General features: G+C 55.0%; 5 protein-coding genes across 5 annotated transcripts; 1 reads left to right on the top strand and 4 right to left on the bottom strand.

Moving 5' to 3' along the window:
- Positions 1-432: 432 nt before the first annotated feature.
- Positions 433-1511, bottom strand: ASPACDRAFT_1856219 (threonine aldolase family protein; the record flags this gene model as incomplete). Its single annotated transcript, XM_020197476.1, has 1 exon — positions 433-1511. A coding segment is annotated over one exon (1079 nt), but the record flags the coding sequence as incomplete, so codon positions are not given.
- A 2183-nt stretch (positions 1512-3694) lies between these two features.
- Positions 3695-4943, top strand: ASPACDRAFT_52320 (SDR family oxidoreductase; the record flags this gene model as incomplete). The annotated part of the gene is made up of 2 exons (XM_020202597.1): positions 3695-4108; positions 4155-4943. 2 exons carry the CDS (start codon positions 3695-3697, stop codon positions 4941-4943), a joined length of 1203 nt encoding a protein of 400 aa, XP_020055977.1.
- Positions 4944-5049: 106 nt separating this feature from the next.
- Positions 5050-6141, bottom strand: ASPACDRAFT_43262 (uncharacterized protein; the record flags this gene model as incomplete). The annotated part of the gene is made up of 4 exons (XM_020201222.1): positions 5050-5353; positions 5433-5710; positions 5778-6016; positions 6084-6141. The coding sequence occupies 4 exons, from the start codon at positions 6139-6141 to the stop codon at positions 5050-5052; spliced, it is 879 nt and encodes a 292-aa protein (XP_020055978.1).
- A 275-nt stretch (positions 6142-6416) lies between these two features.
- On the bottom strand, positions 6417-8820 carry ASPACDRAFT_43263 (Zn(II)2Cys6 transcription factor; the record flags this gene model as incomplete). Its single annotated transcript, XM_020201223.1, has 7 exons — positions 6417-6927; positions 6973-7131; positions 7181-7361; positions 7409-7598; positions 7650-7716; positions 7778-8557; positions 8651-8820. 7 exons carry the CDS (start codon positions 8818-8820, stop codon positions 6417-6419), a joined length of 2058 nt encoding a protein of 685 aa, XP_020055979.1.
- Positions 8821-9035: 215 nt separating this feature from the next.
- ASPACDRAFT_119214 (CaiB/BaiF CoA transferase family protein) lies at positions 9036-10519 on the bottom strand. Its single transcript, XM_020196234.1, has one exon. The coding sequence runs from the start codon at positions 10412-10414 to the stop codon at positions 9143-9145; it is 1272 nt and encodes a 423-aa protein (XP_020055980.1). The 5' UTR covers positions 10415-10519; the 3' UTR covers positions 9036-9142.
- Between the last annotated feature and the right edge of the window lie 1594 nt (positions 10520-12113).

Genomic DNA, 12113 nt, shown 5'->3' on the forward strand with positions numbered 1-12113 from the left:
CTCGGTTGATAGCAGGCGGTCCCCGCCGTCTATTAGCATTAAGTTTCTCGGGTGGATTTCAAGTAATTTCAGCTGACTTGCAGCATCTCCAAGAACGGCGTACATATATAATTAGATGTAGCTGTCCTACTTCTCATACTAAACTTCTGGGTCAGGTGTCCAAATCGAGAGGAGGGCTAGGGCAGGCACGGGATCTGGCCGGTCGAATAAGTCGGGATTCACCGCCTTGATCGGGAATAATTCGGCTTTTGGGGCAACTCCACTCAAATTCATCTCCAACTCTCCTCCCCACTTGAATCATAAAGCATCGATCGTAAGGTCAACTCCAACTCCACACCACGAAAATGGAATTTGACGGTCATGACTCATTAACATTATTACTCTCTATTATAGACATTCGTTACGCGCACCCCGGGGCCCAACAGCCAGCCATCAAGCCCGCACCTGCCGCACCTGCCGCACCCACTGATTCAGCTTCTCGACCTGCGTCTCGTCCGTCGCCCACGAGGTCACAATCCGCACAACGGTGTGGCCGTCCACTTTCTCCCACTCGTAAAACCGAATGCGCTCCTCCAGCAGCGGTAGGATCTCATCCGGGATGTGCACGAACACCTGATTCGTCTCCGTCTCGGCCGCGAGCGCGAAGCCCATCTGCACAAAGTTGTCGGCCAGGCGGCGGGCCATCTCGTTGGCGTGGCGCGCCAGCTCGAAGAACAACGGGGTGTCGGGGTCGCGGAACAGCTCGGCGAACTGCACCCCGATCACGCGGGACTTGGCCAGCAGCGCGCCGTGCTGCTTGATGTGGAACTCGAACCCCTCGGCGATCTCGCGCCGCACGACGACCGCCTCGCCCAGCAGCGCGCCCATCTTCGTCCCGCCCACCCAGAAGATATCCGCCAGGTCGACCATGTCCCGTAACGTGGGGACATGCGGGACGGTCGTCGTGGTCAGCGCCACGCCCAGCCGCGCGCCGTCGACGAGCATCAGCAGCCCGCGGCGGCGGCACACGGCTGACAGCGCCTGCAGCTCGGCGCGGGTGTAGACGGTGCCCAGCTCGGTGGACTGGGAGATGTAGACGAGGCGGGGCTTGGCCATGTGCGGGAAGAACTGGTTGCGGTCGAGCTCGCGCTCGAGCCGGTCGGGCAGCAGCTTGCCGCGGCAGTGCGGCACGCCGATGATCTTGTGGCCCGTCGCCTCGATGGCGCCGGCCTCCTTGCAGCTGATGTGGCCGGAGTCGACGGCAACGACGGCTTCATAAGGCCGCAGACAGCTGGCGATCGAGATCAGGTTGGCCGATGTGCCGCTAGGGACGAAGTGGATGGCGACCTCGTCCGGGGTGGTGTGCAGCTGCGCGTGCAGGAGCTGGCGCGCCTCGTTGCTGTAGTCGTCCGTGCCGTAGCCGGTTTGCTGGGGCATGTTGTTCCGGACCAGCGCCTCCAGCAGGCGCGGGTGCGCGCCCTCGCTGTAGTCATCCAGGAAGCTGTAGGGGTTGGAGAGTTTGACGATCATGATGCACGATCACAGTCTCGGCCAGACAGGGCGAAGCGATGAAGCGGAGGGGATAAGGTAAACCGTAATATGAAGCTTTCAAACCATCAAGCAAAGAAATTTCCTTAAACCATCAACCACGCGGTGAAACGGGGGGGAATGGGATTCTTTATACGTAAACGAAACCATAGCCAAGTCTGGGCCCCGAGCGGCGGATTCCCGATGGGGCTCGGGAATACACCAGCAGAAAAAAACCACGGCGTCGGGAATGAATCGGGAACGTCCGCTCGCACCCCTACAACCAAGTTTCGATTTGTAACATTTTAGGCGGGTCCGCCCACTATTCTTAGCTCCAAATGGCGTTTTCATTGCATAATCCGTTCCACGGGATTCCTCGTGTGCGAGTCAATTTTCTCTGAGACAGGACATTGTTAATTGAACCTGGGGAGGGAAACTTGGTTAATCCCGATGTGTTGTGGGAGCTGTGCCCTGGCGTTAAGACTCGGGATGATCCTGGAATGCTTGATTGTTCCCTGATCGTGCTGGTCCAATGGGCTGGGTTCCTGGGAGGAGTGAATTGAGTTGGATTCCTTGCTTCGAGGGGCATTGTTTATTGGTTTGGGCAGGAGAATCCCCACTTGCTTATTTTCTAGCGAGCTGGAGGGTTGGCCTTGTGACTGGTTTGAGTCGCGTGGTTTTTTCAGCGCCGCTGAGGCTAAAGCCAGCCCTAATTTGCCTTTCTTCTTCGAAGTGATGTGCGACAACAAATATGCTTAGTTGGTAGTAGTGGTCTTGGAATCTCTCTATTGATTGTCCTAGTCTTTTTTGGCAAGTAGCGTGCACCATGTCAATACCTTCGCTTTCCAGATATCAGCATAGTGAGGGGGATAGGCAGCTGATTAGTAACTGGCGACCGCAGATTTGAGCAGAATGAGCCCCTGAACAATCTTTAGAGGAGTTCTCAATGGCGTTCAGTGCTTCTATGTACAGAGATCACCCTTTGCTTCGCAGTCAAGCCTGAGATATAGACTCAATAGCGTAGGGATATATCACCTCCATAGCACAAGTCAACACTAATCGTTAGGATAATCTGGCTATGCCTTGAAGACGACCGTGTCGCAATCGTCGGTTTGGGCGTTGGTGTGGAGCACCAGGATCTCGGGTTCATTGACAGCACCCGCTTGCCCAAAGTATGTTGATCATGACTCCTCTTATGCTCTGTGCAAGCATTAGTTGGTGCTCAGTTGTGATATGGTGTGTTGTTCTCTGCGAAGTGAGATGAAATATGCTGAACACGATGCCGATTGAAGAATGCGATCGTCCGACCATGTTCTGGCAATGATGATATGAAATGGTATGTAGCTATGGGTATCAATCCACACCTTGTGAATAAGCCCCCATCTGCGTATGGATTTTGACAATCTCCTGATTGAAGTAAGAATGCTGTGGAGGCGGACCCGGTTTACAAGTCAGTGGCAAATGGGTTAATGGAAAACCAACATTCAAACCTGAACGTTTTGGCTAAGCATTCTATCGGTCTCTTGCACTGAAGGAAGAGGATGGAGAGAGCTGGATTAGACTGATGTGTTTTCCTTTTAGAGGGCTATCCGGTCTTTTCTGTGTTCTGGAAAAGCGCCCTGCCCTTGGGTGTAAATTTTACACGAATAGTCAGTTGTGTTCGTCTGTATCACAGTGTTCCAGTGGACATAGCCTTCTCTTGTGATATGACGCTTGACCTGGTGTGCAATGCTGAAATCGCGGGGAAGCAAGTTCATATTATGTATGAAGTATTGCTAGTAGTACCCCCGATCAATGCAGACATCTTTATTGTCTATCTTAAAGTCGTATGGAGGAATTGCTTCAAAGTTAGGGCATGACGTATTGAAGTCAGCATTTAGCCCCAGTCTGCCAGTCATCATCAGCAATGACCGTCCAAGCACCGAGGTGCTTAATTGATCCTCTTGATTGGTCCGTAGCCCACTAATCGCACCGGCGCATGCACTACTATAGAAGTGGATCAGACAATGAACACTGACAGGTCAATACACCCACGGATATGCAACTATATAAACGCAATAAGCAAGACATGCAACCCCTCCCAGCTGTCAAGCTACCCCTCTTCCCTCACGTTTATTAATCCCCAAACCCTCAACACCCCTTCACCCCCTCTTCCTCCAACCAAACCCATCCAACACCCACAACAACCATGACCACCCCCCCAAACCACGCCCTCGTCTTCGGCGCCTCCGGCATAGTAGGCTGGGCCTTTGTCAACGAGCTTCTAAACAGCTACCCAAGCCCCAACACCTTCTCCCGCATCACAGCCTTCACCAACCGCCCACTGTCGCCAGAAATCTCACAATGGCCCCGCTCCAACAAACTGCAGCTAATCTCCAACCTCGACCTGATCCACAGCGACCCAACCAGCCTGTCCACATTCCTGCAATCCCACGTCCCCGATTTGGGAACAGTAACAACCATCTACTTCTGCGCCTACATCTTCTCCGCGGACCCGGCCACCGAAACCTCCTTAAATATCCACATGCTCCGCACCACAGTACAAGCCATCGAACCCCTATGCCCTAATTTCCGAATGCTCGTGCTCCCCACGGGCGTAAAGGTACACCCCCTTCCTCCTCACCCGTATCCATACTAAACAATACAAGGCCTACGGCGTGCACCTCCTAACATCCTTCCCCTTCGCCTCCCAACTCCCCCTCCGCGAATCCCACCCCCCGCTCCCAGAACCCCACGCCACGCAGCTCTTCTACACGCACCAACACGCCCTTCTCCAGAAGCTCTCTGCGAGCAAAAAATGGAGCTACGTCGACCTCCGCCCGGACATCGTGGTGGGCTTCGTGCCCAACAACAACCAACACAGTCTCGCGCAGTGGCTGGCCCTGTACCTGAGTCTGTACCGGTACATCCACGGCGTTGGGGCGGAGGTTTCGTTCCCTGGCACGTCCAAAAGCTGGATCGCCAGGGCGCAGGATAGTTCGCAGGATGTGATTGCCCGGTTTGGGATTTTTCTTTCTCTGCAGCCAGAAAAGGTGGTGGCGGGCCAGAGTTTTAATGTGGCTGATACGAAAGAGCCGGGGACGTGGGAGGGGAAGTGGGGTGTTTTGTGTGAGTATTTTGGGTTGGTGGGGGTGGAGCCTGAGGAGAGGGAGGGATTGGATCCGGCGGAGTTTTTGGAACGGCATAAGGATGAAAGGGGGGCGATGGAGAGGGAGTATGGGTTGAAGGGTGGGCATGGGACGGTCGAGGATGGGGTGAGTTTGAGCCATGTGCCGGGGTTCTTAATGAAGGGGTTTGATTTTGATCGCCCGTTGGATCTGGGGAAGATGCGTGGTGTTTGGGGGGATGCGGCGGAGGAGAGGGATGCACGGGCGACGTGGTGGGCGGTCTTTGATCGGTATAAGGCTGCGGGGATTATTCCGGATTTCGAAAGCTGAATTTATTTATTTTGATGTGTATAGGGTGTACTGAATATCATGTGTGAAAGGGACAGTACGTGTGATAGTAAGGCGAAAGGATGGGTGGAATTATATAGGCGACAGGCTAATGCCCACCCCCTCTCTCCCTCGCCAATTTCTCTTTCACCGGCGCAAAGATCTTCTCCACCACTTCTGGCGTATGCGCCGCGAAGTACGGACTGGGCGCGATGTTCCACTCCGGCACCACGCGCCGACCCTCGGGCCCGCGCGCCCATATCTCCACCACCGCGCCCCCTCCGTACTCCCCCGCTTCGATCAACTGGACCATACACTCTGCGACATCGGCGGGATCGAGCAGCGCCTTCTCCATGAGGGAGTACTGTTCCATCGCCGCCGGGCGGTCCGTGAACAGCGGCGTTCGCACGGCTCTATTCTCTGCATTAGCGATCGCTCTGTAACCCGCCCATTCCTCCCTCCCTCCTCGTGACTCAGATAGGATGCACATACGCAGGACAAACAGCCGTAACCTTGACTCCCTCCATCGCCTCATACGGTGCCATGGCCTTGACGAACCCCCAGACCGCATGCTTAGCCGCCGTATACAAGGGCGCCGCCGGCGCCGCCGCGATCCCCGCCAGGGACGAGACGCAGCACACGACGCCCTTTTTGTTGGCGCGCAGCAACTCGCGCATGGCGATACGAGTCAGCTTGATGGGATGGTTGGCGTTGATCTCCATTGCGGCGTAGCTGTTCTCTTCTGTGTCGTCCCAGAAGTTGGACCATTCCTTAAGCGATAACACACTTCACATCAGTGGCTGGACTGTGAAGTCCTGTCTGTGAAGGAAACCGTACTGGATCAAAAACGCCCGCGGCGGCGATATACACGTCGGGCACATCGCCCCATTGGTCCAGGGAGACACGGATCAGAGCTTGGAGGTCGGCCCAGTTGCGGACGTCGCAGGGTTGGAAGAGGATTGAGGCGGTGGGTGTGCTATTCACGAAGGTTTCAGCTGCAGGGGTGAGTTTGAGGTCCGCGATGATGGTCTTGGCGCCTTTGGAGGTGGCGAGCTGAGCGGCGGCTAGACCAATGCCTGCCACCGAGTCAGATATTGCAGTTTGGTATGAGTGCGTCGTCAATGCAGGTTGAATTTGCCTTACCAGATCCCCCGCCGGTGACCACGACGATCTTGTCTTTGACGGGGAAGTCTCCGAACATGGTGTTGTGAACCGGACGATGTTGACCTTGGGTGCGGAAGATGCGGGGCGGTTAAGGTCCTTTATCAGCCCAGCAAGGTGCAGTTCCAAGGCTTTGCAGAGCGGATCCTGGGCTAGCGTCGATGCAGGGGATTGATGATCGCGTCCATCAGCAAATCATTCTCGTTGACACGACTCAGGATATGCACGATAAAGCACGACATGAGTCGCACCAATCAGAAGACGCCACTTCACCAACCCCTCATCATTGTAGTTCGTTGGCTGCAGGGCGCGCATCTAGAGGAATCGGTACAGATACTCGAGATTCTCTAGAGTAATCGTCGAATCCTGGGATGGAGGCCACATATGATCTGCATAGCTCGCGCTGACATTGTACAACCCGTCCCCGTCGTCCTGCACGAAATCATCTTCGTTCGGCAGATTTAGTGACAGTTGAATCGGGTATGATGCATCAGCCTGCAGACCAGGTGATACAGCCACAATCTCCTCAAGACTCATGTCCAACGGCACATTGCCCCTGTTATTGCCACTAACCCCGTCCTCACCAGGTGTGGCAATGGCTGCAGGCTTGCTGCAGTCCATCAACCGCAGAGTGCGGGCCGTGCTATTGTCTAGACACCGAAAGAAGAGCTCAAGGACCCAATTCTCCAAATCCCACGACTTTTGTAGCTCCTGCAGACCCAACAGACAGAGTCTTGCGCGGTGTTCGGCTAGTTTGCGGCCAGTCCCTGTCTCTCTCCTGAACTGGAGGGTGTGGATGCACAATATAGAGAATACGTGCGTGATTCTGGTCCCTTAGCAAGATCCGAGCCAGATAGAGATTTGGACTTACAAATGAGTCGGCCCGTGCTGCACGAGGTTGTGCGACAGCATGTCCTCGACGATCCTCGTGCTTCGCGTGGCGGCGTCGACAGCAATCTGGCCCTCTCCACCCGTGCCTTTCTCCGCAGAGTGGAGGAAAAGTGGCCGGTAAAGGAGGATATACAGGTTACTACCCCAAGATTAGTCGCGTAACACACCACCTGGAAACTCAGCCGTACTTGTAAGTCATATGCATCAGTCCCGTGAGAAATTTTGCCCGCGGAGTCGCCGCACTATCCTGCCTCAGCTCCGCCGGGATACTCGACTCCCATTTAATCAGCTGCCGACGCAGGACATTTCGAGTCTCTTGGCTGGGTAGCGATCGGCTAGGCGAGTATTGCGTTGCGACAATTGTGCGGACTGCCTTGTCAGCACACACATTCTGAGGGGTAACCGAAAGAACGTACGTATTCTCGCAAGCATGGCCATTTCCACCGGATACTCCACATCTCCCACCAGTTCCATCCCGAACACAGACGTGTCATCCAGCACCTCGGTCTCTCGAACATCATCCGGCGCAAGCATAGCAACATCACAATCTTCGTCTCGGATGCGCGGCGGCAAACCCAGTGCGGCGGCACTCTGCTGATCGCGTGTCTATCCATAACGGGTCAGCAACGATACCCAGCAGCAGGCAGGGAAGCTCACATAAAGCGCCCACCAGATCCGCTTCCAAAGCCTCTCTTCCTTGGCCGACCGAAGCGAGAATTTCGCCCTGCGTAAAATCCTCCATCAGCCACTCTCACACAAGAAAAAAAATTAGGAACGAAACCCACATCACATGCATCCCCCGCTTCTGCGCCAGACTGATCGCGATCCCCAACCAGAACCTGATATCCCGCTCTTCGGACGGCCCTCCCCGCCAGAAGCTGAGCAGAAACAACGTCTGCAGCTTCACTGTATTGTCCCCCTCCCAGTCCTCATCATAGAGTGCTTTCGCGCGACTGTAGAAGAGAAACTTGGTTGAGTGGCGATCCACAAATTCCGTCTGCGCCAAGGCATCGTCGGGGCAGAGACTAACACCGATAAACAGCATGGCGTGCAAGAGCAAGGGTGAGAGGTTTTCCTGGTGGTAGGAAAGGTGCACATCCGCCCGGTCAAGGATGGGGAAGCACGGGTGGAACCAGTTGAAGTACGCTTGTAGCAGGAGTGCACAGGTACTCGGTGGGGGGAAGGAGAATGCGCCGTCTGCTCGAAGGTGGTGCTCCGTTCGCAGCTTGCAGGCGCGGAGGGCTTCGTCGCGCGCGCGCGAGACATTTGAGCGCCCCGGGATGGGGTAGCAGAGACGGGGTGGTGGGATGGTGGTGGTCGTGGTTGTGGTGGATGTGTTCGGGGATGAGTGGCGACCCTCGTCGATGACGACGGTGAGGGGGCTGGACTCGCCCAGAAAGACGGTCTGGTGCGAGTAGTCTGCTTGCTCGGATATCGGCGGGGTCGTGAGGTTGCCGAGGGGATCTCTCTGTGCTAGACTGTGCTGGTCGTTTGGTAGTGACAAGGATACTTTGTTGTCTGCGAGGTGGGACGACGGCGAGGGTGTATGTGAAGGCGTCGCGGTCCTGGGATTGTCTCTGACAGTTTTCTTACGCGGGTACCTCGTTGATAATTGGCAAACCCACCAATTGATCAGATCGATGGAAGATAAAACTCACTTTCCCCGTTTCGACACGCCAATTGTGCAGGGAACGTTTGTGACAATGCAGTTGTGGCACGGGCGCGTCTCCTGGACGTTGCAGCGGATGCGGCGGCGGTTGCAGTGGAGACACGCCTGTTTGGCTCGGGTTCGGGCCTTGAGCGGGGCGGAGGTATTTTGAGAAGGCATCTTCACGAGGAAGTCAACATTACAGCATAAATGTTACAGGAGGTTTTGAGAGAGGAGAGGAGAGAGGAGTGTGAAGGAAAGAGAAAGCATACAGCCGATATAGGGAAGTCGGCGACTTCTCAGTTGGCCGGCGCGGCAGTCCTCGGCATAAAGGTGGACAGCCGATGTATAACGCCATACAATATTCACATCCAGGTTCCATCGTGATCTAATCTGACGCCTTGTAGATTAAGATTCGTCCAATTGCTAAACGTATTTATGTTCAGAATTTACAGTGGTATGCGGCTATCTACGGAGTAAACTGAACACCCTCTACCCAGAATTACTCTCGCTCAATCCCTAACTCCGCCAAAATGGCCTCATTATGCTCTCCCACATCCGGCACCGCATCCATCCTCACATCAAACGCCTCGCTATCATCCAGCGACATTCCCGGCGGCACCAGTGCGGGCATCGTCCCAGCCGGCGTCGCCACCGAAGTCCACCGATTGCGAGCCTTGAGCTGCGGATGCTCCCACACCCCCTGCATATCGTTCACCCGAGCATTAGCAATCGCCGCCTCATCCAACCGCGCAACCGCCTGCTCGGCAGACAATTCCGAAAATGCATTGTTGATGATCTGCTGCAGCGCGTCTCGATTTTTCACACGCAGTGAGTTATTTTTAAATCGATCATCCTCCGCCACCTGAGGCTGCCGGAGCACCAGCCCGCAGAACTTGGCCCACTCGCGCTCGTTCTGAATTCCCAGCATCACCGACTTCCCATCGCCAGCCTCAAACGGACCGTACGGGTAGATCGCAGCATGCGATGCCCCCGCCGGCTTCGGACCAGCCGCATTCCCATACGTGTAGTACAGGGGAAACCCCATCCACTCGACCATCGCCTCTAGCATCGAGATATCCAGCTCACCCCCGCGCCGGGCCGGGTCTTTCTCGCGACGGTACAGTGCCGCTAGGATGCTCGAGTAGGCATAGCTCCCCGCCGCGATGTCGGCGATCGAGATGCCCACTTTCGCAGGTTCGCCCGCAGCGGTCCCCGTCACGGAGAGCATGCCGGCCTCGCTCTGGATGAGCAGATCGTACGCCTTCTTGTCGCGGTAGGGCCCATTCGACCCGTAGCCGGAGATATTGCACACGATGAGGGAGGGGTGGGTGGTTTTGAGGTCGCGGTACGACAGCCCCAGGCGTCCGCTGGCGCCCGGGGCGAGGTTCTGGACGAGGACGTCGGCTTTGCGCAGCAGCTGCATCAGGACCCGGTGGTCGCGCGGCTCCTTCAGGTCGAGCGCCAGGCTCTCCTTGGACCGGTTGGTCCAGACAAAGTGCGAGGCCAGCCCATTGACGCGCGTGTCGTAGTGGCGGGCGAAGTCACCGACGCCTGGTCGTTCGACTTTGATTACCCGCGCCCCGAGATCGGCTAGCTGGCGCGTGCAGAAGGGGGCCGCGATGGCCTGTTCGAGACTGACGATGGTGATGCCGGTGAGGGGGCCGGGTTGGCGCGAGGAGGGGGTGGTGAGGTGGCGGGCGCTTAGCGGCTGGTGTGTGCGGAGGGTGCGGAGGGTACGGAGTGTACGTGACGTGTTCTGGAAAGGCGGCATGGTGGTTATGATCTTAGGTCTGGAGAAGGAAAGATTTGAGAGGAAGGGAGAGAGACGCTCATTGGTTTTCAATACAAGAAAGCTGAGAGCTCGGTCAACATCGCCGACCGGTAAAGCGGAGAGCATACTTGGTATATCGGCTATATGGTTCTGACGCCTGAGGCAGCAATCCCGCCCGCATCTCTCACATCCTGCCGATCTCTGAAGTGGGCATGGTGGATCCCATCAGTTGAAGCAGACGTTCGAGGCCCTTGTCTATAATATAACATAGCACCTCATTCCGTACCATCTAGAAATCCTCTCGCAGAGCATTTGTGAGCCTAGCAGGCTCAACTATATTTCCCTAGTCAGCCTCGCCAACTGAATTCTATGGGATGGAGCATATAGCAATGTCTTATTTACCGAGCGCCTAATTCTCGGCCATAGTGGCCCAAGGCGTAAGAAATTGGCAGAGTATTACACATGACCACGAATTGATGGTATGAGGTTATCGCTATTCAGGTTCGCGCTCATTTACCAATCCTATGTATTCAATGGTGCATTGCTACTTAGCAAGTCTATACGAAGTTTCTTGCTTTAAAAGGGATAAAGGTCCTGATGTAATGGTAATCGTCAGGAACTTGCTCATAATCGAGTACTCACAATAGCAAGTCAAACAACATTCGAGGTATCGAACAGAAGAGAGTGAATAGGAATAGTAGAACGTGTTATTTCGTACATCAGAATCGTACCATAGAGAAATGCTCCTTAGAAACGGTGCCGCATGCGAAGATACTTACTGCAATGGAGGGTTGACGAGCTTGCATTACGCAGCTCAGGCAGAGGGTGGAGCAGGCGTGTTGCTTGAAATTTGCACTCATCCCCGCCCTCCTGACCTTATCAACCGTCCCGATAGAGATCTGGGAGCATCCCCTCTACTTCACTTTGTCAAGAATGCGAGTCAGGCCCGCTGGGACCCCACTGTGAAGAAAAGACTCGACGCATATCTAAGGCTGCGCGCAGATCCATCCAAGGCCGACAAGAGTGGGCGTACCCCACTATACGAGGCTATCCAGAAGAAGGATGAGACTTAGCGCTCTGGCTCCTCAATGCCGAAGCTCAGTTTGGAGCCTTGGAGGTGCCTGAAGAAGCGATGCGGGCATTGGGTAAGAAGTTCCGGATTAAGTTCGAAGAGAAGCGGGCTCTGGGGACTCATCAGGAACTGGTTGAGAGCCGGAGCCCTCCAGGAAGTCGGAAGCCAGAATTCCGCTTGTGACAGATCTTGTCCCGCAGTATGAAGTTGCGTTCATGACACCCTGGATTTCTTGCATTTCGATTTTTGTTGTTGTGTCTTCCTAAAGTTTATGGCAACATCGCATGATTGTTTGTAAGGCTCTAGGTTCAGTTTCGCAACTGTAAGAGGGCCTGTACAAGGGTGCAGGACGAGGTGAGTTCAGGCTATAGTTACGAGCTGATACACCGATATTTGGTTTGGATTGTGTATAGTCACCTTCATAAATACTTGGAGAGGTGCTTGAAAGGTGCTTGAAAGGTGCTTTGAACGGGTGCTTAAACAGTAGTAGGCCTGGGCCTTGCTGGGCCCACAACACCCCGCGCCAGTAGGGGTCACTCCCAGGGGTGTCCCTCCTTATCTTATTATATCGACCATTATCATCCATACCTTATCAGATACTGCAACTCAGAGCGGGAATTTTCCTTC

The sequence above is a fragment of the Aspergillus aculeatus genome (assembly GCF_001890905.1).
Source record: "Aspergillus aculeatus ATCC 16872 unplaced genomic scaffold ASPACscaffold_8, whole genome shotgun sequence".
Classification (NCBI taxonomy): Eukaryota; Fungi; Ascomycota; class Eurotiomycetes; order Eurotiales; family Aspergillaceae; genus Aspergillus; species Aspergillus aculeatus.